General features: G+C 33.7%; 1 protein-coding gene across 3 annotated transcripts in view; it reads right to left on the bottom strand.

Annotated features, from left to right (window-relative positions):
- Nucleotides 1–1274: 1274 nt before the first annotated feature.
- Nucleotides 1275–27693, bottom strand: part of LOC134846483 (neuronal acetylcholine receptor subunit alpha-9-like) — a 62282-nt gene continuing 35863 nt past the window's right edge. For all 3 annotated transcript variants that reach the window (XM_063863857.1, XM_063863858.1, XM_063863859.1), the window contains 2 exons: nucleotides 1873–1957; nucleotides 1275–1724 (listed from right to left, as the gene is read on the bottom strand). In XM_063863857.1, coding sequence (XP_063719927.1) covers nucleotides 1444–1724; nucleotides 1873–1957 — 366 coding nt within the window. In that variant the 3' untranslated portion in view covers nucleotides 1275–1443. The remainder of the gene's footprint in view (nucleotides 1725–1872; nucleotides 1958–27693) is intronic.

Here is a 27693-nt window from a genome sequence, read left to right as displayed (position 1 = left end):
TTTCAGGCGTTTTCTACGGCTAGGCACATAATTTTCAAACATGATTGTTTGAAATTCACAGCTTACGAGATAATTCATACTAAAGTTATTTTGTTAATTGATTTACTGATTCCAATGAAGAAAATTCTTAAAGACCAATGTTTACAAAACAAGTCACATCATAAGAAGCTTATTAGTAAATTTCGCGTGTAGAAAGTTTCAATTTTTTTTTGTTTTTGCATGAAACAAATAATCTCTTGAGTACTTCATATATATACCACCCTTTGTAATATTTTTGAGATATCCATATTTGGTTACGGACCCTAAAAAATTTCTAAGGGCGCCTTTGGCGCCAATACAAACTAATTTTGAGGGGTGAGTGCGCGCCAAAAAAAATTTTTGGTCAAAGATTTGCCTTCGATGAATTGGTTTTCCTGACATTTTAATCCAAATAAAAACCTTTGACATGAACAGCGCTTGAAGACTAAAGAATTACCTTCATGTTTGTGAAACCAAAAATGATTTCAGTTTTTCCCCAGACAAACCTTAGAGAACACATAACAAATTATTTTTCTTCTGCTAGCCAACTATTCTGACTAATTGACATGCCTTTTTATTTCAGCTTATTTCTGACTTTTGGTTATGCCATCTGAAGATAATGATACTTTGAACTCAAAAGTAAAAGGAAATTTTAGCTGCGATCAATTTTGTTTAAAAATATGAGGTTTTCAAAAACCATTTGCGTAACTTGGGATAATTTTCGCGCGCTTATTGACAGTTTTTTGTTAGGCTAGCGTGATGTCATCTATCAAAAATGGCTAGAGGCAATTTAACTGATCTCATTAACTTGTTACTAGATGGCAACTTATAACTTTGTTCTCGCCACTTCTTGTGGAGGAAGAGTTAAAAAAAGGAACCATACTTGATTCATATAAATTTTTATTAGATTTTTAGTTTATTTCTTTGTACTCGAAGGTGATTATGGGGGAAAAATTTAAGTAAAAATAAAAAAAATTCAAAAAAATTTCACGTAGAGCAAGCAAAAAACTTTCACGTAGAGCAATCGGAAGATTCGTTTTTTGCCCTGACTTAAGCAAACTCTTCGGGTTTCAATTTGGAACTTTGACGTATTCGGTTTACAATGTCAGTGTTTTAAATTTTTGAAAAATTTTTTGACATCAAGTTTTTTATAGTAACTATAATTTTAAAAACCAAAATCATATAGGACAGGAGCTAAAGGAAGTTTTAGTTTTTTTGTGCAAAGAATTTTGAACTCTTGAACATTATTGGAGCGCTACACTTAGACTTAAATTTAATAGATTGAGTGGCGATTGAAAACGGAACTGATTTTGTAGGGGAAAAAATTAAAGCACACAGTCAGATAAGTCAGTCTTTGTCATAGTCTTTAAGTCAGTTGTTGAGTGGTTCTGCCATCTCTAATACAAAATCACGCAATTAGATAGGTCACTCTATTTTTCTGTACGATAAGGCAATAACCAGGTAAACCAGTGTTATTAAATATATCAAAATGTAGGCTATTGCCATTGCCTTGTCAACGAACTGAGCCAATCGCATCCAATCTGTGCGAACGACAGGCGTATTTGATTGCTCTATTGAGTCAGCCAATCGTGTGAGAGCAGCCTCAAGACTTCTGTTGCCATTGTCGGCTTTTCGAATCTCTGGCTCTCCGAACTGCTCTTTGTTGACTGTTCGAATTGAATCTTCAATGCTGTTTTGGAAATTATCTGAAAACAAAAGAGATAAATAATGGGCGAAATCGGATAAAATTCAATTTAAGATGATTATGGTTTGAGGGTTGGTCTTCAATTGCTCAGTGTGGCACAAAACGTGATTATCCGATTCACCTGTTAAACTAAGTTTATTCTTTCTTACTAGGTTGCGCTGTTTTGTTTGACTCGCGATAAGTTCCAACTCTCCCATTTCTATCCAGGTCTTCTTTTGAGATGAACCAATGAAGCTAAAGAAAAAAACACTGGCTTAACGATCTCAGCTGTAGACATCGATGTACCGGAGGAGAGTGAAAACAACAGGAAATTCATTTATACACGCTCCCAGATCCCTTAACGTATAATTCAGGGGAGGGGATTCAGCGGGGGGGGGGGGGGGGGGGGCAATTCTAATTATCCACGCATGATCTGGTTGGTCCAATAGTGTCTTAAATTTCTAAATATGCCAAATTGGTAAATATCCCCCTCCCCCCTATTGCAATGTGCATCATTGGTATATGCTTAACAGTTGAATTCTTTCTTTATAGGGGAGGAAAATTGTTACAAGGTACCCTAGATAGTTGACAAGATCCAGAAAATTACCTGAATATTTAAAAAGGAAACAGACAGCAAAAGCAAGCGTGCTAACACAATTTAGGGGAATTTACTCAATTACGTTAAATCTCCTTATTAAAAAAATAACTCAAATAGGGCTGAAGAATCTATCATTTATGTAGTTATTACACTCCATGATGATTTCATTATTTTTAATGAAAGCCATCATCAGTCTGGAAAAGACAAAATTTGGTCACACAAGTCTGCATATTCTAAAAATGGGAAGCAAAACTCGGGTCGCGCCATCAGTATCTCGGTCGCGAAAGTCGCGATGGATCATTTCGGTCGCGAAACTCTGAAAATGCCAAGTTCCGGTTGTGAAAGTCTAGACATGCTTAAATTTGGTCGCAAAATTCTGGACATGAGTTGCGAACCTCGACCCGGGAACTAAAAAAAGGAGCTGTGCAGCGTCTTGCCCGTTATCCAGTTTTGCTGGAAGCACTTGAGTTACTAATTGAGCGCGAAATACCACATGCTACTAGATTTCTTGGAAACTCGCAACTTCATTTTTTTCATCAAGTGCGGCTCAACAAAGTTGCTACTATAAAGCCAGCGGTTCACAATTCTATAATTTCAAGTTTCATCGTATTACAATAGACCCAAAACAATAGACCAAAAGACTGTAATCTTTAATACATTTTCCTCCACTATCTAATGGATTTGCTTTACAAAAAGGCTGCATTACCTAATAGATTTTCTTCCTGAACCAGATCTTGATGACTACGCCAAGAAAAGATTCTTAATCCAACGTTCAACTCAAAGAAATGTTCGAGCCAGGTCTTAATGACTGCGCCATGAAATTATTCAAATGTGAAAATAAAGTTAATTGAAAGAAAATTATTTGGCTCAGGGGCGGATCTTGGATTTTAGCGGGAGAGGAACGGATTTTCTAAAAAGAAATTTGGTTGGCCTTTTTTTAGGTCGAACAATTTTTTCAGGTCAACCCAATTGACATTCTGACTTCTATATCACTACAAAAATATGCAAATGCAAATATTTGAAAACACAGGCCAAAAAAGGTGTTTTTAGTCATATTTTGGAAAATGTAGACCAGAAAATTGCGTTTTTTTGGCGCGCGCTTTCTTTCCCTCAAATTTTGACGGAAATTTTTTGCACATGTTAGCGCCAAAGGCGCCTTTAGAAAAACTTTAGGGTTGGTGAGCCAAAATTTGATGTCTTAAAATAGTACCAAAGGTGGATCCTTTGTGTCGGCAGGGGGTCGAATACCTGAAGTGAGAACTTTAATACCGGTTTCAATCCGATATTAAAGTATGAAATTAGAAGGTCATGAAGAACGTGAGATGACAATTAATTAGTTTTTGTTGATGTTATTATTTTTAGGTATGTTAAGAGATCGCTCTTTTTCCGCTATTTTTTTAAAACTGATACTGGGTTTTGTGTTCCGACTTTTTATTAACTAACCCCTTTTGCAAAAGGATTTTATACACAATACAGAAACCATATCTGCATGCTTAATTGTTGATTTCTGTATTACGGCGATGGTAATCTGTTGCTAAGAACCATCGTACGGGGGAAGGCAGATGCCTGTTACTAAGATGTCAGATATTATTTGATCAATCTTTCCTGATTTTTTTTTGACCATTGCTAAAAAAAATGGAAGTAAGTTTGTTAGGTCTCATTTTGGCGTGGACCAAACCTGGACAGCTCTGCTCTGATCTATGCGTGATCGACTTGGTGCCAGCAAAATATCAAATTGGTCTCAAACATAAGATAAAAGCATACTTAGCAATATATTAAACTCTAGTCTTTACTCAATAAATCAAGATTTTACAGCGTTCTTGTCTGATTTTGGGGAATTACTACAAGATTTGTTTGGTCTAAGTTTTAGTTCACCTCAAACCACACAAAACACTGTAAATATTCTGTTTAAAAAAGCAAGACAACTTTATTGAATATCTCAATTTGAAGGTGATAATTTTTAAGTATATTAAATTCGAGTCTAAGTTCAAAAGTTTAGGAAAGCGAAAATTGCAATAAAAAACTGATCTCAGCGGCATTAGTTTTTCATTGAATAGTTTTCGATTTAAGTTTCGAGACGGCTGTTAAACACCCGGTGGTCTAATGGGTAGAGAAAATGACGTAAAATATATGCTTGAGGTGGTTGTTCAGTCAATTTTTGACCTTTTAAACTAAACACTTTTGACAGTTTGCTTAGACTATTTAGAAGATATTGTTGATTGGAGTTCAAATGATTAATTAGAGTTCAATCATCTAAAATATATCGTTGAGCACAGGATTTAAAAAAATTAACCTGTGATTGTTTTTTGTAGCGTTTTTGTTCGGACCTTCAAAAAAGTGCGGATTTTTTATGCTTGGGTTGTTTTTCTTTATTCAATCAGTTTTCGACTTCTTAACTATGCATTTTTGACGGAAATTTTTTGTGCACCACATGTAAGACATTGTTGTCCTCAGCTCAAGTTTGAGAAAATGTTCTAATTGTGTTCATTGTTTTTTAAAGTAATGGGGAATTGAAAAAGTAATGAAAGCAATTTGAGATAGTTAACGCGCATTATATTGTACTCTTATATCACGCATTGAGGCGGAATAATGCGTTTCAAATTAAGTTGAGGCAAATAATTTGGTCATATTATCAAGATACAGGACGCTAAATACATCACTTTGTGGTGTACATTAGAATATTCTTCAATTAGAGTGTGCGGGACAAATCGAAAAAAAATGTTATTTTGGTTTGAAAATTTTTCCAACAAATTAAACCAAATTAGAACAGTACTTATCAGAATATCTATTTGTTATTTGTTATCAGAGTATTTGTTATCGCAATACTAATTATCATTTGTTTGGCCTTTTTAATGCTTAATCCGCTAAGAATTTAATTTGTTTTTTTGAAAACTTTCAAAACAGAAACTGGACGCGAAAACAAACGACTATCTTTCACTGTTTATTATTTTGAAACAATTATTAAAATTTTTGAGATAGCAGTAAAAATCTGCATATCAGGGCAATACTTTGAATGTTGTCGCTGTTCTGCATTGTCTCTAAAAATTATACAGGTTTTCAAAAAGGAAATTTTTCTTTTTGTTCCGACTTTCGATATGAAAGTAACGGCATATTTGTGCTCGGGGTGGGTTTTTTTTTCTTCAGACAAATTTCGACTTTTCTTCAGACAAAATTTTTTATATCATTCGAAAGCTATTGTTGTCCTGAGCTTGAATTTGAAAAGATATTTTACCTGTGATCATTTTTCGTAAAGTTATGGGGGTTTAAAGATTGCCATTTTTGCCAATTTGGGACAATTAACGCGCGATAAATTTTGCGCTATTAACGCGTAAGCGAGATTTAATCCCTCTTAGAAATTGTTCGAAATTGGTTCAAGGAAGCTTATATGCCATAATTGATTTGTTAATAGGCGCAAAATCTATCACTTTGTACTTAATATGACGCGTGGGGGGATGTTTTTAAAAAAAAAAATCCAGAATTTTTTCAAAAATTTTTTTAAATTTTTTTTTACATTGAAATTTTTCATCTTATTAATGCTCCATAGACCTTAAAAGGCAGTCGGAATTTTCAGGGCTGATACGAGCAGTCTTGTTTTGTTTTAAAATTCTCTCTACGAGCAATGTAATTTTCAATGTGATATTTTCTTACAAAGACAAATATTGGATTCAACGGCACTCCACAAAATAGTTGTTTTGACATCTGATCTAGATTGTTTCCTCGCTAATTGGTTAAAAGCATGAAGCGTATCGCGCCTTAATTATCCCAAAACGGCCAACTTCAGTGCTTTACAATTCAATCAAAAAAACTATAGGAAATATCATTTCAGCTTTTTAGCTCAAAATAATACTATTATGAAAATGTCACAAAAATCTTCAAACCCCAGTCATACAAAAAAGCAAACTTTGTATATTTTTCGTTATGACTATTGCTTTGACTAAAAAACAATTAAGGTCTGATACAAAGATGTTTTTTTTTCAGTTTTTGACTTTACGTGACAAAAAGTGTGAGTGGGTGTTTTTTTAACCAGATAGATTTCGAATTTATAGCCTAAAAGTTCTTATGTAGTTTTCTATGAGGCTGAATGATTGAAATCACTGAGTTTGAAAAAACTGTTGTAAGACTTGACATCATGTTTAATGAAAGTATGGGGCATTAAAACCACCTTTCTGGCATTTTTTGATTCTGTTATGTGTGCAAAAAAGCAGTTTTTTTTTCAAAAGGTATTACAAGCGGTTTGTCCGTCTCAAACACAAAGTTAATCAATCCAATAAGTGGGTGAAGCCAAAAAAAAATTACCTTTTACTTGCAATAAACATCGGAAGGTTTTGAAAACAAAATTGAAATTGATTAGTTTATTTCAAAAAATTTGATGTCAATTTGTTGGATGTCAATTTGATTTGTTGGATGTTCAAACTTTGATTTGAGTGTGAAGTTGAGGCTAAAAACTCCTGGAAATACAAATAAGGTAAGCTGTTTTAATAATAATAATTAATAATACTTGTAGTTCCTGCAAATCGCAGAGGAGCTATCAGTAGACCTTAATAGTCCTGTCGAGGATAGTCCATTTGCCTTATTTGCCTTATCTCCCCACATTCCAGACAGTGTTATTTTGCTGAGCGAAGCTGGTTTTTGCGACTCAAGGTTGTTTTTTTTGTGTCTAGAACTTTTACGTGGTACCACTATTGCAGCCAAATTTGGTCAGGTTGTGGTAGACCTGAAGCTGGAGGTCAAGTGAGAGCTTGTCCTCACACACTATCATTGCCAAGGTATGGGATCGAATACACGATCTGACGTTTCAAAGTGAACGCCTTACCACTGTGCTAGGTAAGTTTTAACTCAACCTTCAAAAATATGTAGAACCATGCAAAAATGTTCAAAGTTGCAGAGCAAAAATCGACATAGATGAAAATGTTTTTCGAAACTCAGCTGCTCAAAACAAAATTTTGCCCATGAAGTTTTGCAAACGCCATGTTGTTGCAGGCTTAAAGTTGGGTTAATTGTTTCAGTAGAAAAACATATGTCATTTTTTTTAATTGTTAAAATAAGTTTTCTTACTATTTTTGAAAAACAAAATATTATTATGTGTTGACAACAATTTTAAATTCATTCTATAACTACAACTGCAGTTTTTCTAATAATGTCAGAGCATATATACTTATAAAAGCGACCATATCTACTGCTATACTTAAAGGTTCATGAAACTACCAGTGTAAAGGCTGAAGTGCGTCAATGCATTTGTTGTCAGAATTTTTTTTGAAAAATTTGGAACAATGGATCTACTTAAAAATATCTCCCGCCTATGGTATCTGCCGAAGAATCTCCATCCCTATGAACAAATACAGTAAATTAGCACTAGAGCTTTGTAATGAGAATTCTAATTTTGCTGCATTCTGATTGGTCAAAAGTTCGACAACTTAATCTTCTTAATAACTTCTCTCCAACCCCTCTACTGAAAAAAAGGGGGGGCAGATTGTTCAGTAGAACCGGAACAATTACCAGCTCACCAAAATGTTTCATTCAATGGCCTTCAAAACAATTGATATTCGGAGAGCGTTTCAAATAAAATATTTCAGTTCTGATTTCCGAAAAAATAACGGAATAAATACGCCGGGTTATTTTTTCTCACACCAACTTTTATGAACCATTTCGTATGGAACTGTTTTTCCATCTCAAATATATCAACGTTGAGCTCAAAGATGAATTTATTTATTTATGTTCCGACTTTTGATACGAAAGTAACGGAATATTTGAGTTAGGACCGAAGTGTAACTCATAGAGTAATTTCGGATAGGGTACACCGTCTGCTCGTCACGCTATCTTATTTTCGGCCGGATAGATTCGTGCAACTTCTTAGTCTAATACCGATCCTAATCTTACTCTTATACTATCTAGTCTCAGGTTGTTTAACTAGTCTCTGCTAGGCTCAATAGATCTAGGGTATACTGGTTTATTGCGGCTGCTGAAGTGCTCGGGAGAGTCCAACTAATTTCTAAGTTAAATTCAAATCTCTCTGGTGCTGAAATTACAAGTAACTTCAGCACTTACAAATAAGTGGGTTGTTAGTTAGATGGATCATGATTGGTTAATATTAAATACTTTACATTGGTAAAACATTTAATTTATCCAATCATAAAATATAGTTTAGATCAGGTTCCACCCATCCGGGTTTTACAGAGTTTTTTAGAACAGTTCTTCTGTAATTCAAGGGTGGATGATGGACGTTGGTATTTGGCGAACATCATAATTTTCTTTCGCTTCTTCTTGTGACAACGACTGAGTCTCTGCAACAAAGTCAATTCTGATTCCAGAATGGTTGGCTATGTCAGGTTTTTCTGTTCTGCGTGGAGAACTTCTTTTGTGTATGATCTAGTTTGGGAATGGCGTGGAGATTGTGCGTGGAGGGGATGCCTGGTTACTCGGATCTGTACGTATACTTGAACATCGAGGTGGTCATTGGTCTAGTTCAATGAAGTCCTTTTCTGCGAAGTCAAGTCGTACTCTAAATCCTTTGAGTTGTGATTGTGAGCGGCATATCGATTGTAGTTGGTCATTCTCTCTCGAGTGTAGTGAGGTCGTCTTGTCTTTTGATGTTCGTCCTTGGTGTTGTATTCTGATCTATATATTGCATCATGTGATTTTACATTTTATAAAACTTTTATTAGTTTAATATTTTTTTATAATGATTTTAGTTAGTTGTTTTCACAAAAGCTTTTTGTTTTAGTTCGGTTATTTTGAAGAGTTACTCACCCTTGAGTAGCTCTTATTAAAAATAAAGGTGTGGTCACAAAGCGTGGATGTAGCGCGGTGGGTTAGGCCGGCTATAGAGCATGCTCAGGACGTCCTTTCCTGGTGGGTTAGGCCAGGAGTGGGAGTATGATTTCATGCGGTGTTTGTGAGGGGTCCTGTTATGTGACAACGTTTTATGTTGGGTTTGTTGTGGTTTTACTTATGTCTTGTTGGTTATGTACTTTTTCCAAAAAGCAAATTGTTTGTGGTATGGGTTTGTCTTTCGACTTTTTTGTGTTTTATTATTTCTTTCTAAGACTTTGTAATAGTCTTCAAAAGAATAAATTATCCAGTTTTAAACTGGGTTAATCCGGTTTGGGTACCGTTGGTTTCCTTTTCTAAGTCATGCTGTTATTCTATGATTTGTGGTATTTAGTAAGCTGCGTTGGTTAGTTTTGTTTAGTATATGATTCCTTTCCAACCGGGTTAAAGGAAAGTTTGAAACATGTTATTGTATGTTAGAGTTGTTGAGTGTGAAAACTTGAAACTGAAATTCATTATTTTAAACAATTCTTCGTGGGCGAGCTGTGCGAGTGTGGATAGAATTTCTGTGCGAATGAATGAAAATATCAAAAGGTTAGTACTGCAATTGCATTTTATTAATTTACTACATAGAATTTAGAAATTTACTGCTAGTTATGGGGGAATTTTAAGATACAAATTTTCATCATATGTAGATTTACTGCTTTTGGGGGGAAATTTTATAAATTAATTTACTGCATTGGTATTATATTTATTTAATTGTTGGTGCAAAAGTTTAATAGGGTCTTAAACAGTTTTGAAGAAGTTTGCTATTTTTTATTTTTCTTTTGTGAATTTTTCAGATGATCTAGGATGAAGGCTAAAAATCTAAAGAAAACATGAATAAAGAATGGTGAGTTTTTAATACTGTAATTAATTAGTAATATTTACTTAATTCATACTTACCTGTTAGTCGTCGGGGAAAAAACCGTGGGGGAAGATGTCGTGAATTAGTTCTGAAGTTGTTAGTAGTTTAGCTAAGATGCGGATGATATTTTTAGTTTGAAGCAGTGGCCAAAGCAATTGAAGTGCCTTAATAGTGGTTAGTTCTTCAGTGCCTACTGCAAACTCATAAGGTGTGTTTTGGGTTAAGTTATATAATTTGTGGTTAAATTTAGTGTTGTGGATGAATTCTAAAATTGGGATTTCTATAGGTTGTACAAACTCGTGCGGGATAAGGAAGGGTCGGGATTCTTCGGCGTTGAAGGTCTTGGTGATGGGACAGAAGATGTACATTTGGGTTATGGGGTCATAATTACGAAGAATACCATGGAGGTTAGTGTCTTTAATACAATATGTGAAATTTAGGAAATATGGTGAAGTGTATTTTGAATTGATGAATTGGAAACGATGGTGTGGTTGTCTAGAGGGTGTGTGGAGGTCAAAGTGATTTTGGATGAAACGATAGTAACTGTATGTATGTGTTTGTTTAGTGCGCAACATAATATCGTGTGAGCAGTGTAAATCTCTTTCGTGTGGTGCAAGGAAATGAAAGGTTAGTGAAAATATTTGGAAGCGTTCTTTAAAACTTTCGTATGCTTGTGTGTCTGTTAGTGCTTCTGAAATAATGTGATCAAACTTGCGGTCGAAGATGTTTAGTGTAAATATATATGGTGTCTTGATGAAAAATTTCTCGGTGATTTGTGGATTAGCGAAGCGATCGTCGTCTAAGAATTGATCTTGGTTAGCTCTAATGATGTTGTGATCGTAGTATTCTAGTGTATATTCATTAGCTCTAGGTGCAGTGTGTATTTTTAGTGATTTTTTATATCCAACGTAAGTAAATTGTCTAGGTGTTAGTGGTGTAGTGAGTCGATATAGCATGTCCGTATTTCGCTCTATATCGATGTGAGTGTTAGATAATGGTAAGCAAAGAGGGTTAGTGAAATGATAGTATGAGGTCCAAGAGAGAGTGGGCATTAAAACGTATTCATCTACAAAGTTGCGTGTTTCGTTAGCGTCGTGAGGGGTGTTTAAAGTGTATTGTGGAAACGAGGGTAAGGTGATAGCTAAAAATTCTTTAGTGTTAGTATGCTGGGGGTGGTTGATGTATTCACGGGCTGTTCCTGGTTTTGCTGGGAAAGGATGGTTGGGGAATTTTCTTTTAAAAGTGCGGTAAGCTCTATTAGTGTTTAGTGAAGATATAGTGGATGTGGATGATGGTGTTAATGATTCAGTATAATTTGAAGAGGGTGTAGGGGGATTGGATGAAATTGTAGTGGAGGAGATTTGGTTTATGGTCGGGGTGTTAAGGTGGTAGGGTTGCTGTTGGAGGGTAATAAAATTATCTAGCTCTGGGGAGATTCGGGGGGTGTCTGGAGAATGAGATGATTGGTCAGATTGGTATGAGGAGTAGGTTGGGGTAACTTGGGAAGCATAAGAGGGTGTCGGAGTGATTGGGTCAGGGTTATTGGACAATATGGGTTGAAAAGGAGGTTGAGAAAAATTAGAAGGGTTATGAAAATTATTGGATGGGGATGGTTCTGAGTCGGCAAATTCATCGGGGGTTTCAATATTCGGGTTATTTAGCTGTGAGATGGAGTATAAAACTGAAATATGTGAGTTAGTGTCGGAATTCATGCCTGATGTTACATTGCTAGATGGAAAATCGGGTGGCGGAAAAGCAAAAAGTGGTATTATTGGGATTGGGGAGGTAAGATTGGTTGGGTGGGAATTTGATCGGTGTAGTGATCCAAGTTGGCGGCTCATCGTGGGCTAAAAAAAATGATTATTTTGAGACTGAAAAGCGGTGGTATGGGGTTGTTCAATAATTTGTTCATAAGTATTATCATCTTGTGACTGGTGTGTCATTATATGTTGGACGGGACTTTGTGATGTATTGAGTCGAAAATTTGGATTATGTGTGATTGCTAAATTTCGAAAATTTCGTGGGACTAGGGATAGTGGATGGTTATTTGGTAGGGGTGGTAATTGTGGTGCCGTTGGCTGTGTGTCGACATTGTTATGTTCTTCGTCGTATGTATTTTGTCGTGTTGTTATTTTTGTGTTATATTCTTTTATTTGTGCGTCTAAAAGAATTTTGTTTATAGATGTAGAAAAGATTCCAAAAAATCCTGCAAATAGTATGCGTGCTACACTTGCTTGTCTGTTTACTTGTGTGTGTATAGCACATGTGTTGTAGATTCCTTTTAAAAGTGAGAAAAGAAATCCAATAAAGTTAAACATTGCGTATAAAATAGTCAATTTTTCTAAGATGTAGTAGGGCCATCCTAGAAAATCGAGGATCTCATTTTTGAGTGTAACAAAGCTAAAAATGTTAATTGGTGATATATCTTGGGGACGGTATTTTTCACCGTTTAGATATATGTAATCTTTAATGTCCTTAAAATATCCGCTATAGTCTTGGGTGTAGATATCGGCAAATCCTGCGGTTTCTGCAAGTTTGCGTAAATTTTGGTCTATTGATTGTCTTTGTATAGTGTCCATTTGTGTTAATAATTCTTGGAATTGTTGTGTTCTAATGTGATGTTGAATATCTGATTTTGAATAGATTCCTATTGATTGTAAGTCTATATTTGGGTTTCGAGCAATAGCGCGAATGCTTTCTGGTGAAAATTTTTTGAGTGATTGCATTAATGTGGGATATGGAGTGAGAAGATAATATTTATTTTCATCAGGGTTTAGTTGTACTACATTGTGGCTATTTTCTGATCCACATGGAACTGCGGTATCCCAGAAATAGGTTCTTCGTGAAAGTGTATCCACGAAATGTACTTTATTCTTATAAAAGATAGGGATTCTTTTATAACATCGTTTATCTTCAAAAACGTATAGTGGTGATACTTTTTTGGTACAAGTATAAAACCATAAGATGTTTCCTTCATAGTCTAAAAAATTTGATCTATTTCCTGATAATAAGTATCCTGCGTAGGGTATTTTTAATACTGCTAGTGCAAGTGATTGTAATATTTGTGTTCGTTCTAATTCGCATAGTTGGTGTAGTGTTTCTAATTCGGAGAGTGACATTTCTTGAAAAATGCGGCTAATTGTATAGTCTAGTTTCATATCCAAATGAATATCATAGTGGATATTACCGAAATATGTAGTATTCATTAGTGATAATTCTTGTAAGCGTGTGCTTCTGGTGTCATAAGGTTTTAGATGTCCACCAGGTTGTCCGTTACTTTTTTCAAAATTAACTGGTATATAGGATGTTCCTTCGTTTAGAGGATGACCTGTGGCATATGGGTCGATTTTTACTTTTCCAGTGGTCATGTCGAATCCTTTTTCGTATTCAACTAATATTTCAGAGTATTGTGTTCTGTGAAGTGGATTCCTGTATTTACATGCAAGTTCTGTTTCTTGATATATTTGAAAACGTGTCAATTTATTTTCTATATTGTCTATGTTTCTAAAATCGGAACTTAGTTTGCGTGATGGATGGACTTGTTCATATGGAATTGATTGTATAAAATATTTTTCGTGAAATTTTATCATACGAGCGTGTATTTTTGCTACTTGAAATGTTGTACATGTATCTTCGGGGAACCAAACAATTGTTGCTTGTGTTCTCGTTGTAGGGTCGCAATATCCTTGATCATTTTTACAAGGTAGTCGGATTCCTTGATAGATCATTGTATTATCAGATAAATCTCGTGTGAGTTGTATTTTTTCGAGTTGTATTTTCCAATCGAAAAACATTATTTCTTGGTATCCTTTATTTTTCGTGTCTGCTTTGCAGTTTGATGGGTTATTTATACCAATGTGTGGTATCCAATGTTTATCATGTAGGTCATAGGTTAATCGTCCGTGTGCGCCGTTATACGGGTATTTTTCGTCTAGTTTTATATGTCCTTGGTGTCTTTCAAGTTGTGATTGATGTACAGAGTCTGAAAAAACTTGAAAATTAACTAATTTTCTTTGGGAGTTTTTATTTCGTGTGATGTTTAGTCTAAGTAATTCATTTTTACAATCGTCGGGATTGAGATGTAAAAGACGTTCTATATTACTTTGATAGAATGATTAATGGTCAAGTCGGTTTTTGTTTCCGTTCGAGACTTGTGAACAATGTACTTTCTTTTCGGAAAATGTCGCTGTGAATTTATAACCTGTAACTGTTGTTGCTCGGGCTTTGGAATAGAGTGTTGCTATTATATCTGTGGTTTCTATAGCTTGTGGTTCTGTTTCACATTGTGATACTTGATTTATTGCATATTTGTGTAGTGTTTTTTGTTCATTTTCTTCGCAATCGTAATGTGTTACTAATAAATCTTGTGGTCCTGTGCGAGGGGAAGGGTTTATGTTTTGATTTGAGGTTACTAGAAAAGGGAGTTGGAGAAAAATTAATAATTTTAGAATATACATGTGTATGATAATCCTGAGTATGGGTTATAAAATGTAATGTAACCAATTGTGTTTTTGGTGTATCTGTCGTATTTATATATTACTTCAGTAGTTATAAACGGTGGTGGTAGTGATTGAGCTGTTATGTTAGGTGGATTTAATGGGTAGGGATGTTGGGTAATGTTATTTAACTTAACTGTGATTTCAAACTTTAATTGTAAACTGTTTTGTTGGAGTATTTGAATATTGTGATCACGGATATCGTTATGAATATCTTGGCGATATTGTAATCTATTAAGTGCCCAGTTATGAAGGCGGTTACTTTCTTGATGTTGTCCAAATAATGGTGGAGGTGCTGTGAATGTATTCCAATCTAGTCTTAAAGGAATATTTATTGATGATTGTTCTCGATATCTGGCGTCGAGATTATTTGGAAAATTTAAGTTAAAGGGTGGTGGTGAAAATTGGCTTATTGATGGTGTTGATGGTAGTGATAATGTTTCTGGTAGTGATGAGGATGTTGTTGTATCCGTAGAAATATCTATGGGGTCATTGACTAAATTTGGTTCACCTTGTGTAAATGAATGTGTAGTCCAATATGGCAGTCGTGATGTTAGGTTTGGGGGGTTAAAAGGATTTTCTCGTGCTTGTTCAGATGTTGGTGTTGAACCTAAGTAGTCTGAAGGTAGACTTGAAGTGCTTCGTTGTGAAAAAAGTGTAGGAGTTTCTGGTGTGATACCAGTGGTGTTTTCTGGAGTGGTTTGTGATGGGTATTGAGGTATATCAAAATGAACTCGGGGAGTTTGAAAATTTCTATTTCGTCGAGGATGTATAATTTGTCTATTTATTTCTGTTGTGTTTTGGTTTTGACTAAGGTTTCGTATTCTACTTAGTTCTTGTGGTAGTGTTGGGTAAAGATTGTATGTTGGTTCACTTAGGGATGCTTGTCGTTGAACTGGTTCTAGTGGTTCAGATAAACGAGCGTGCCGTTCTTCAAAAGTGTATGGATTGTCTTGAAAAGAAATTCGTGTAGATGTTTGAGGATTTTGAGTAGTTGAAGGTGGTGTTGGATTATCTTGGGATGATGTCGGTGAAGACTGATTCTGTGACTGTTGGGTAGCAATTTTTGATGGATTTTTGAATTTTTACTTTAGTGGGAAGGTTTATGTTTATTATAATATTCTTCCAAAAAAATAATTAGAAAAATTGTTGCTAGGGCAAATGTGATGATTGCTTTCTTTATACATTTACATATTGTCAAAATGAGGGATGATAAAAATGTTATGAAAATTACAAACAATAAAAAAATATCAGTTCTACTGAAAATTGTTCGTATCATTTAGACAAGTTGTTAAAATCGTACCTGTGGATATATTCAAGGGTTTTGGAAAGTTGGAGGAATAGTTCGAGTATAGTGTAGAAAATTAAAAAAATGTTACAAAAAATGATTAGGATTATTAGAAAATATTCAAGTATATCAAAAAGAAATATTATAAAGGCTTCAAGTATTGAAAAAAAATGTTTAAAATTTATAAGTATTTGAGCAACTGTTTGAGAGAAGAGCATTTAAGAAATGATCTCTTGGTCGAATATTTTTTGCTGTTTGAGGCGATTTTCTAGTGTGGTCGAATTATTTATTAGTTTTTTGACAAGTGGGTTGAGTTTTGTAAAAATTTGTTGGGGGCAATTTTTATGGTGACTGGGAGGTCGTCTTTTTCTTTATTTTTGTTTGTCAAATGATCCGGGGTATGGTAAGATTTTTATACTTTAGGCTAATTAAAATCTTCATTTTGTTACTTTAGGCTAAGTTATCAAATTTGTTTTGGGGGTATTCGTGGTCTGAATTGGGGAAATATTGTTGATCTTTGGGTTATTAGATAAGGGAGGGGTACGGTATTATGGTGATATTTATTTTAGCTGTCAAGTTGGAGTGGTTTGCTTATTTTTGACCTGGAGGTTGTAAAGTTATAGTTAGAGATGTGCCTGGAGTTCTAGATTATTCGTCTAATTGATCTTAGTTTGAGTTAGAGAAAGTGGCGGATTGGATGAATCCTATTGGTCTATTTTGAACTAGAATTATTGCGTACTTGTGAGCATGTTATTTTGAAAAATTGAAATGAAAAATGTTACGGAGGTTTCAAGATTGTGAAGTATAAAATCTTAAAATTACTTTTTAAATTCTACTTTTTTTAATATTTTAGATTGGGGGATGAACATTTTGTAGTTTTTACGTGGTTGATTTCGGAGTCTTGTTGTTTTTCTATGTTCAGATTTGTCTATTTCTTCTTGGGGTATTATTTGTTCTGTCATTTTTCTATTTTTTCTTGGTTTTGGAGATTCTTTATGGTTTTGTGTATTGTTTTTGGTGGCGGTTGGTTTTGTGTTTTGATTTTCGGTGGGGTTATCATTTTGTTCTGTGTTTTTCAGATGTGGTTCGTTTTGAATGATTTTTAATCCTGTGAAAGAATATAATTGAGTTAATTCGCGGAGTGCGTATTCTTTTGGGTAATAAGGTAATAGGTTGTTTCGGTGCTGAACGATTTCTTTTTTGTTTGAGTCGGTAATTTTATATGTGACATCAGTGGGTTTTGCAATTATTTGGTATGGTCCTTTTCGGAGGGGTTGTAATTTTTTAGAAATTCCTTTTTGAGTATTAAAATTAGGTATTAAAACAAATGTTCCAATTTTTAAATCGGAAGCTGGTGTAAAACGTGAATTGATTTGGTCATTTATGTTTTGTCTTTGTAATAACTTTTTCGTTATTTTTTGGTAAATTTCATTGTGTTTCTTATCTCTATTTAAAATCCATTCGGTGTGTGTACCGGAGGCTAATTTAAGAATTTGTGGGTGATGAAAATGATCTTCATCGTGCGTATGTAATGGGAGGTTATAACAAATTGAGTCTTTATTTGGTTGACAATAACCTTGTGCGTTTTTATAAGAATTTGCTGTAAACATTATTGGTTTGCGTGGCTTTTGGTTAAAAACCATTTCGTATGGTGACATTCCTAAGGTTGTCGTAATTTGTGAATTATATGCTAAGGGAAATAATTTTACATCTGCTGACCATTCGGTATATTTTGTATCATTTCCGTTGATGATACATCTAAGATATTCTTGTAGTGAACGGTTCATACCTTCGACTAAGCCGTTTGTCCAAGGTGCATGAGATGTACGTGGTTTGTGTTTAATGTTGTATAAATGACATAGTGTTATTATTTCATTATTTATGAATTCTGTACCATTGTCTGTAACTAAAATTTCTGGTAGTCCGAATTTTGCTATCCAGTGTTCATAGAGTGTTGTGTAAGCGTAATAAGCGTTACAATGGGGTACTGGGTTAAGTGCTACATAATGTGTAAATGCGTCAACAATTACCATAATGTAGGAGTTTCCTTCTGATGAGGGTGAAATTGGTCCTTTAGTATCAAATGAGATACGATGATTAAAGTACAAACTTTGTCCTTTAAAATCTTGTTTTTGTGCTATTTGTTTTTGATTTGGGTAAGGTTTATTTAGTTGACATACTATACAGTCATTGCATAGTACTTTTATCCAGATTGGTGCATTTGGGAAGTAAAAATTTTGTATAAAATTTGAATATGTTTTTTCTGATCCAGAGTGTCCTTTAATATTTTGTGTATGTGAAATATTAAAAGCTATAAGAATCATACTTAAAGGGAGACATGGAACTGTAGATTCATTCATGTTATACTCTAAAAGGTCTGTGTTTTCGTTAATTGTTGTGTTGTTAAATTTGCGAAAGTATCGGAGGAGTGTTTTGTTTCCTAGAATGGTTGAATCTGCTTTGATAGGTTTAGTTTTATATTTGTGCCATGATTTCAGTTGTCTAATTACTGGGTCAAGGTTTTGATATTGTTTCAGTGTTGAAATTGTAATTGTTTCTGTTGGGGGGAGAAAAATGTTTTCGATTTCTAATTTAGATAAGGGTATTGTATCAAGTGGGTCATGGAGGTCAAAAACTTGATTTATTGTGTATTTTGAATCATTTGTTTGTGGTCCTGATAAATTTATTTTATCAGTTAAATCTTCTTTTTCAATTAGTGGAAAATGGTCTTTTTTAGGTAGGTGTTGTTTTGTTCGTTTTTGTTGGGTGTTATTTTTTATCCATTGAGAATATGGGATTGGTTTGAAGGTTGATGTTCCAAGTAAATCAACTTCATAATGATTATTTTGACAATCTAAATAAAGTGGGAAATGTTGTAAATTATTTATTTGTGATTGTTCAATATCAGTTTTTACTGCATATTTGCATTCTAATCGAGGTGATGTTTCGTTTTCTGCAAGGTAGAATTTTATATTTTTGGGTATTTCAACTGTTGTTTTTCGTGTAAGTAATTCAGGTGGTGTATTTCGACTTAAGGTGTCTGGTAATGCAAGATTTTTTCCTGCAGTCCAAACTATATGTAAGTTTGGAAATTCCATTAGAATTAGTTGAAATCTGTAAACTCGGTGGTTTGGGTTAGATTTCTGTGTGAAAAGAAAAATGATTGGTTTGTGGTCTGTGAATAAAACTGTTGGATGTTTTGATCCAAGTATCAGAAATTCATATTCTGTCAGTGTATATATTATGGCTGTACATTCTCTCATTAGAGTTGAGAGTCGTAGCTCTGCTTGAGTGAATAATCGAGAATTTGCTGATATGAGGTTCATTTTATTTGTACCATTATGTGATTGTAATAGTGCTGCGCCGATGCCAAAGTTCGAAGCATCGCACATTGCATAAAATGGTTGATCAGGGTCTGGAATTGTGTTTGAAATTTGTTCAGTTAAAAGTTTCTTTATTTCTTCGAATCGTGCTTGATGTTCTGTATTCCATTCAAAATTATTTTGTTGTCTAAGGATGTTGTAAAATGGTCGTAGATATAATTGCATTTTATAAACATATTTACTTAAAAAGTTTAACATTCCAAGGAATTCTTGGATTTTCTTTTTATTTGTTGGTGGTTGAAGTTTTTGAATAGCGTCAATGCGTGATTTCAGTGGAGTTATTGTTTTTCTTTCTATGTTATGTCCTAAGAATTTAACTCTTGTCAAAAAGAAGTGTGATTTATCGGGGGCGGCCTTCAGATTTTCGTTCTGAAGTATTTGGTGATATTTTTCTAAAACATTGAACATCTCGTCTTTTGTTTGTGATTGCATAAAAACATCGTCTAAATAGGTGATTGCGTTTTTCTTGAGTATTAGTGGTCTAAAAATTTTGCTCATAAAAGCTGAAAATGCTGCTGGTCCTATGGATATTCCATAGAATAAGCGGTTAAATTCGTATTGTTGGTTTCCGATAACAAATTGTGTTAAACGTCGTGATTGTTCATCTAGTGGCATTTGATTGTATGCACTATTCATATCGGCGGTTGTAAAGTATTTGCCGTTTATTTTTGTTAAAATAACTTGTATTGGTTCAATGGGCCAATTACATTTTGATTCATCTATAAGTGAATTGAGGTATCTAGCATCGAGAACGATTTTTAATGATTCTCCTTTAGCTAGAATGATAACGGGGTTGATGAATGTGTTGCCTTTTGGTTGTTCTTCTTTATTAACTGGTGATATAATATTGTACTGTTCTAAAATATCGAGTAATCTGTTTACTTTATCATGTAAGTGAATTGGTACTTTACTTGCTCTCTGTTTTTTGAAAACTGCGTCTGGTTTTAATGGGAGATGTAGTGATGAACTGATTTTGCCAACATCGAATTTTGATGTTGCATAGACTGATGAATATTTAATTAGCTGTTTGGCTAACTTTTCGAATTCGTCTTGTGTTATTTGTGAATGTTGGAAATTAAACATTGTTAAAAATTTTTGTTGGTCCTCTGTGTAGTTACTGATGTTGAATGTAGGTTTGAAATATGGAGTTTTTGTGAAATAATCCGTATTTCTGTTTTCGTTACTTATTATATTATTTATAGATAATTCTTCATTAAGAATTGTAGATTGGCAAATATCTAGTAATTGGAGTATATTATTTACGCGATAGGCTTTTTCATGTATTGGTGATATTGTAGCGTTGGTTTCACAATATCCTAAAAGTCCTAAAGGTAATGTTACTTGGTAAGGTGTGTTGTTATAGACATGTAAGGAAATAATATCTGAATTCGAATTTTTCAAATATTTTATTGATGAGATTGTGATTTTGAAAAATTTATGAATAGGTTTGAATTCAAAATTTGACATATAAAATTTTTGTTTGTTTTGTTCTTTATCATATTGGTGAACTTGTTTGATTGAAAAATTATATATGTTTCCTGATAGTGGTTTCAGGTGTTTTCTTTGTTGGTTATATATTGGATAAAATTTTGAAAAGAATGGTGGTTGTTTGTTTAATCTTTGAAAAAATGTTAGGGATGTTTCTTTTGTTTTTGTATATTTATCTTTGATTAATATTTTACTGTTTAGGATGTTAATTGTTGGTATATACTTCGAAATAAATGGTATTCCAATGATATTATATTTAATATCAGTGATATGGAATATTTGTTTAAATGGCTTATTTAAAATTTTGCTTTGTTCCATTGTTCTGGTGGGGAGGAGAAATAATTGGATTTTTCCGTAGTTTATCAATGTTGATCCTTGTGCTGTTGCTAACTTACTGGAGGTTTCAAGAGGTGTTAGCTTTGGATGTAAAGTTTTTATTTCATTCCATGTGGGAATGTTTATTATGTTTGATTCTGCTCCTGAATCAATTAAAAAATCTATTTCAAGGTCTGGTGGTTGAAATTCTTTATTTCTTGGGCTTTCTAAGAGAAATGGTATTGTCCCGATTTTTTCTTTGGGTTGTTCTTTTTGTATATTTTGGTAGATGTGGTTTGTATTCAAGCATTTTGTTTTGACATTTTGATTGGGTTGTTCTGTAGTATTTTTTGCATTTGTTTCTTGCGTTGTTGGTGTGGAATTTATGGGTGTAGTGTAATAATTTTGAAGAAATTCTGATTGATTTTCATATATATGTGATGGAAAGGGTTGTTCATATATGACAGATTCATAGTCATTTTCGACTTTTATCATATTGATAGCAAGAGTGTTTTCAGTATCACTTTCTGAATCTGATGATGTACAGTTTATTTGATTGAGTTGTAACGTATCAGTTACTGTGTCATCAATACCTGGGGGGTCTGATGTTGTTTCTGGGTTAGCTTGTACTTGATTGATTTGTCTTTGATGTTTAGGTGTACTGCTTCTATGACGATTATTAGAGTTATTATAGTGATTATTATTCCGGTGTGGTGATTGGGAATAATTTCTATAACGATTATTATAACTTGGGTGTCGATTTTGTGAATTATTTCGCGATCTGTTTTGGTAATTATTGTTTGGTCTGTTATAGTTCGATCTATTATATGAGTTATTCCTTGATCGATTGTTCGGGTAATTCTGGTTTCGGTTGTTTGAATAACTTCTATTTCTATTATAGGAGTAGTTTCTATTCCTATTGTATGATGAATTTCGTGATTGGTTGTTTGGATAGTAGTTATTTCTTGATTGGGAATTAGATCTAGAAACAAATCGTTGTGTATTTGAATTTGATCTGGAGTAGTTATTTCTACTATTTGGTCTATTGTAGTGATTTTGTGATGAGTTTTGTGTATTTCTTCGTTCTGGTGATCTTCCTCTATAACTTGAGTTATATGGGGATTGATTTCTTGTATAACTTGTATTGTTCGGAAGTGGTTTTCCTGAACTGTTGTTGCTGTATACATTTTTGTTTGGTAGATTTTGATCTTTTTTCATATATTGATAGAATGATTTATTTGGTTCTTTGTATTTTTGAGGTTTATTTTGACTTTCTTGCTGTTTTTGTCTACATTCGGAAATACTATGTCCGTATCGGCGGCAATAATTACACCATTTTTTGAAAGATGGTTTGCCTTTAAAGTTCGGGTTCTTTTCGTAAATATTGAGTATTTCAGTGATTTTTTCAACGAGGTCTGTTTCTGATTCCTGTATATTATTAATATTAGTGGGAGTCGTTTCAATTTTGTTAACGTATTGTAATTTCAGATTTTCCGTTTCTTCTAGTTTCATCGTGATTTCTGCTTGTTCTAATTTGTCTACTAGTTTTCGAAAATCTAAATCGGGTTCTCGAATTGAAGAAGGATGGGATGCTCTCTTTTTTATTGCTATTTTCCTTAATTGTGGTGTTAAGGTCATCATTAAGATTTCTGTCATCTTTGTGTTTTTATAGTCATGTGTATTTAGTGAGTATGCTTTTCGAACTAGTGTTTCGATTCGTACTGCTATTTGCTTGATGGTTTCGTTTGGTAATCTGCGAATTTCATTACATAAAACTCTTTGTTGTTGTTTGTTTCTTTCGGAGTCAAACATTTTTGAAAATTCTTGTGTAAATCTTTTCCAGTTTGATTTTATTTCTAGAGGTAGTACTGAAAACCATTTTTGGGCTGCGCCATCTAAGGTTGTTTGTATCAACGCTGTGCGTCGATGTATCCAGTTTTGATGTAGTGGCGTATTAATTGGTTCAGGTCCTATATTTAAAATCAGGTTTGCTGTTACTGCATTTAAATAATCTTCTACAGAGTATTCAGGGTCTGTTCCTGTGAAAACCATTAAAGGTTTGTTTGATGTTATTGATGATCCACCCATAAGGTATGGATTCATTGTCATTTGTAATGATTCTGCTGCATTTGGCATTTGAGAAAAATTTGAAAGTTGGTTTCTTGTTATTTCATGTTGTTGGAGATAATATGGGAGTGGTATTTCATTTTGCATTTGTGATGCTTGATACGAGTGTGCAGTCATTGGATTTTGTTGTTGAATTGGTTGAAAGGATTGTGTATTAATTGGATTTTGTTGTTGAATTGGTTGTTTATGTTGTGCATCTATTGATTGTGGAGAAAAATTTCTATGATTTGTACGTGTTCTCTGTATTCCTTGTCTACGATATTCTTGAGTATTTGGTGCAAATATATCTGGTTGTAAGAAATCGTCATCTGAGGATAAATAATCCATTTGATAAGATGTTTGTTTTTTATTTTTATTCTGTTGAAAAAATGGGTAATTTTCACTGCGATCCTGTGGAGGATTTGGTTGAAAATTTTTGGAATTATATTGGGCCGTTGGGTTATCCCAGTTTCGAGGTTTTGTATATTGATTAAAATTCCTTTGTGGTTGATAATTTGTTTTTGATGGATGTGTATAATTATAATTATGGTCTGCAAAGTTGTTTTTAGTGAATGTTTTGCGTGTTTTTGATGGTATTGTCATGGGTCTGTATGTTTGGTAATCCATATGGGAATATTTTGGAGCAACCGAAGGTTTAACGGTTGATTGTAAGGTTACCTGTGTTTGTGAAGGGTTTGTATTTCTTGGTGTTGTTAAATTTGGGCGTATTGGTGAAATACTTTGTTGTGTAGTTGTTGTGTGTACAATTTCTTCATTTATGAAGTGTGATGGTGTCTGGATATCTTGTTGAGTAAGATTCCTAGTTCCATTGAGGTTTTCGTTGTGTATGACTGTCGAGTTTAAACTATTATTTTGTGTATCGGGTAAAAATGTATTATAGTTTAATGGTGTTGCATCAATTGTTAATGGTATTACTCTTACATAATCTCTTATGTAAGATATTGTACCTATTGCTTGACTTGAGATTGATTGTGGAAAGCTTATAAATGCGGGATGAGACCATTCGGGGTCCCAAACATAATCTGATTGTTCTGTGATAGCGGTATCATCGTTCGAATTTTGGGGTCTAAAATTTTTTCTTGCTTGTGCAATTAAATCAATATTGTGTGTGAAATAATCTATTATGAACCATGCTAAAATTTTTTGTAGATCGTGTTTGGTATGTTGTGAAACGTCATCTTTCGTGAAATTTTCTTTAATGATGTTTAAATAACTAGAGAGTAGTGTAATTTCATGTCGTACTTTCAAATGTTTAGATGTTTCTGTCGGTGAGACATTTGTTAGTGGGATTTCGTTTTCTAATATCGAAATATAACTATATATTATTGCGAAAACTTCATTGGTGAATATGGAGTTTGCTCTTTGTGAGTTATGATATTGGATGCTTTTTATATATTCTGAAAAAACTTTTGAAAATTCTAAATCAAGATCGTCTGTTTGAATAGTATATGTTCTATTATTATGGTTTGGGGAAGTGAATTCTATGGAGTAGATTCCATACTGTTGTGTTATGTTGCATATATCTTTTAAGTAGTGATCTATGATTTGTCTTTTGATTTTTACATCGGGGAACTCTGTTTTACATGGACTGATTCCGGGTTCAAATAAATTTACGAGTAAATTTTGACAAAATATGTGTTGTCCTCTATCAGTATCTGCGTCTACTATAAAAGGAAAGATTTCATCATCATCTGGAGTTTCTTCACCTGGGGTGTGCGTTGAACTCATTTTTTCGTTCGATTACTGTTAATATGTAATTATTAATGTGTCGAATTGGTTGATTCCAATTGTATAAATGTACTGGTTTGTGTTTGTACTGCTTTTTTATTCTTCTTTTTCCTCTTTGTGATGAATTTGAAGTTGTTTCTGAGTCAGAGAAATATAATTGATCGTGAAGTGGGCAATTTTTATCTATTGATTCTTTTAGTTTGTAAAGTTCGTCTAAACTGTTGGTTTCTGATTCTGAAAATGCGTTTCGATTTTTTGAAAATCTTTTTCGTGTTATTTGTCTTTGTTTAGTTATTATTTTTCTCCTTAGTGTTTGTCGTTTTGTTCGAATGTATCCAACTGTTTGTGTATGAGGTGTGATTACAAGGTCGTATTTTTTGTTATCTATTTCACAATTGTGTAAAATGATTGTTTGTTTATTTCCTAGGTTTTTAAATGACATAAGGTTTAGAATGACGGATGCAAAGGGTTGTTAAATGATTTCTATTTTCTTAAACTGTTAGTTCTTACGATTTTTTGGTTAGCTTAACCTGGGTCTATTTGTTCAGGGTTGGAGAGAAAAGTATATCGATTCCGAAGAATGATTTTTACTTTCTCGTGACTAGTATAAGCTAAGGTGTTAACTTACTTAATCTTACTTAGGGGTAGTGATTGTGTTCAAGGGTTGGAGAATAGTAAATCGATCCACAAGGTTCAGGTATAATTAGAACGCGAGTAGTTCGTTAGATACTATTTTAAACTTACTATGTCTAAGATTTATCCTGGGTCTGGTAAGAGGGGGGGTCAAGTGAAGGATGAATAACCGAAGTTCTTCACTGTTTATCCTAATTTGAATGATTAGTTTTGTTTAAAAATTTCTATTAGTCTTAGGTCTTTAGAAAGGGTTGGGTAGTGAATCGACGTTTGAGGTCGTTAGACACTAATTAAGTGGGTGGGGGAGAACAAAGTTGTTCTGTTTGATCCAAGGATAAGCCTTGATGATCAAATTTAAAATTTAATTAAGTAGAAAATGATTTAAGATCCAAGGATAAGCCTTGATGATCTGGTTTTAAAATTAAGTGAATTTAAGTTTTAATAAAGTTTTAAATGTGTGTAAAGGAAAGATTTAGTGTTTTATGATGTTAGTGAGTTGATGATTGCTGTTATGTTTTAGATGATGAAGCTGGAACAACAGGATGATTTATGATTACTAACCATTTATTGTCATGCTACTAATTTTTATTTTTGTTTTCCAATAAATATTTTTCAAACATGTTTTGTATAATACTGCAGAGTTTTAGGGAAACGATCTTAGATCTTTTTATCAATCGTTATTGTATAATATTAATTTTGTTTAGCGCCTGAAATGATTTTGAAGAGTAACTTCAAGGTTTTATGTTTGCAAATGGAAATCTAAATTCATTGCAAGTAGTATTCGAAATATAAAAGTTTGTTCTGGCTTTTGCCGAACTATCATATAACTATACGGCAAGTTTCTATTTGTCGTATGTCGTCTTTGGTTCGAGGTCTTCTTCCAATTCCGGGTAGTTCTATTGTGGTTCGGAATATTGGCTCTGATCTATTGAGTCGGAGAGACATTTCAATTAAATTATTGTCGTATAACATTTTGTAAATGTTTTTGTCTAATTTCTAATCTATTTTTGGTTAATTCTAATCTAATAAGGTCTTGTTCGAGACTTATGGTCGCACCAGATGAGTTAGGACCGAAGTGTAACTCATAGAGTAATTTCGGATAGGGTACACCGTCTGCTCGTCACGCTATCTTATTTTCGGCCGGATAGATTCGTGCAACTTCTTAGTCTAATACCGATCCTAATCTTACTCTTATACTATCTAGTCTCAGGTTGTTTAACTAGTCTCTGCTAGGCTCAATAGATCTAGGGTATACTGGTTTATTGCGGCTGCTGAAGTGCTCGGGAGAGTCCAACTAATTTCTAAGTTAAATTCAAATCTCTCTGGTGCTGAAATTACAAGTAACTTCAGCACTTACAAATAAGTGGGTTGTTAGTTAGATGGATCATGATTGGTTAATATTAAATACTTTACATTGGTAAAACATTTAATTTATCCAATCATAAAATATAGTTTAGATCAGGTTCCATATTTGTGCTCGGGGTGGGTTTTTTTCTTCAGACAAATTTCGACTTTTTAATTAGCCATTTTTGACGGAATTTTTATCATTCGAAAGGTATTGTTGTCTTGAGCTCAAATTTGAAAAGATATTTCACCTGTGATCATTTTTTGTAAAGTTATGGGGGTTTAAAGATTGCCATTTTTAAACCCCCAAAAGTCCCATCCCAAGGTTTTCTTTCCCCTTAACTTCAAGGATACCAAAAAAAAAAATTTCGATTCTCGCTCTGAGATGCCTGAAAACAGGCTTAATTCAGTCTTACGGCACTCTCTTCTTTATTTCACCAAGAATTCGAAACACATGCTGTTTTTAACAAGCACACAAGTTCTCTTCCTTTTATCACTTGATCAAAAACAAAGATCAGTACGTGAGAATCATCAAGGGATCTAAACAGCTGAATCCTTGACTGGATCCCACCATGTTTTTTTGCTGGGCTTCAAGAAAGCGTCTTTCAATGCCTTCCAAGCAATTTTTTATGGGGCTCTTATGTTAAGTCTGCTTTTTAAATATCAATTTCAGCATGCGAATTGGAAAAAAGCTCTCTTTATCCTTTTGATGAAAAATGCGGACTCATATTGGGCTCATATGTAATTGCACTGGTCCTTACAACAAAGCAAGATCTTAATTTGGGGTTCAGGTGCTTCCTTGATCAAAGGGGGAAAGATTCGCAAAATGTTCAATGTACCAATTTGTTTGAAGAAAGGGATTGCGCTAATGGCAAAGACGAGCTTTAAAGGTTTTTTCCCCTCCAAAAACGTGGAA

The sequence above is a fragment of the Symsagittifera roscoffensis genome, chromosome 5 (genome assembly GCF_963678635.1).
Source record: "Symsagittifera roscoffensis chromosome 5, txSymRosc1.1, whole genome shotgun sequence".
NCBI lineage: Eukaryota > Metazoa > Xenacoelomorpha > Acoela > Convolutidae > Symsagittifera > Symsagittifera roscoffensis.
Note: the sequence above shows the minus strand (reverse complement) of the source record. Positions and strands in the feature narration are given on the sequence as shown.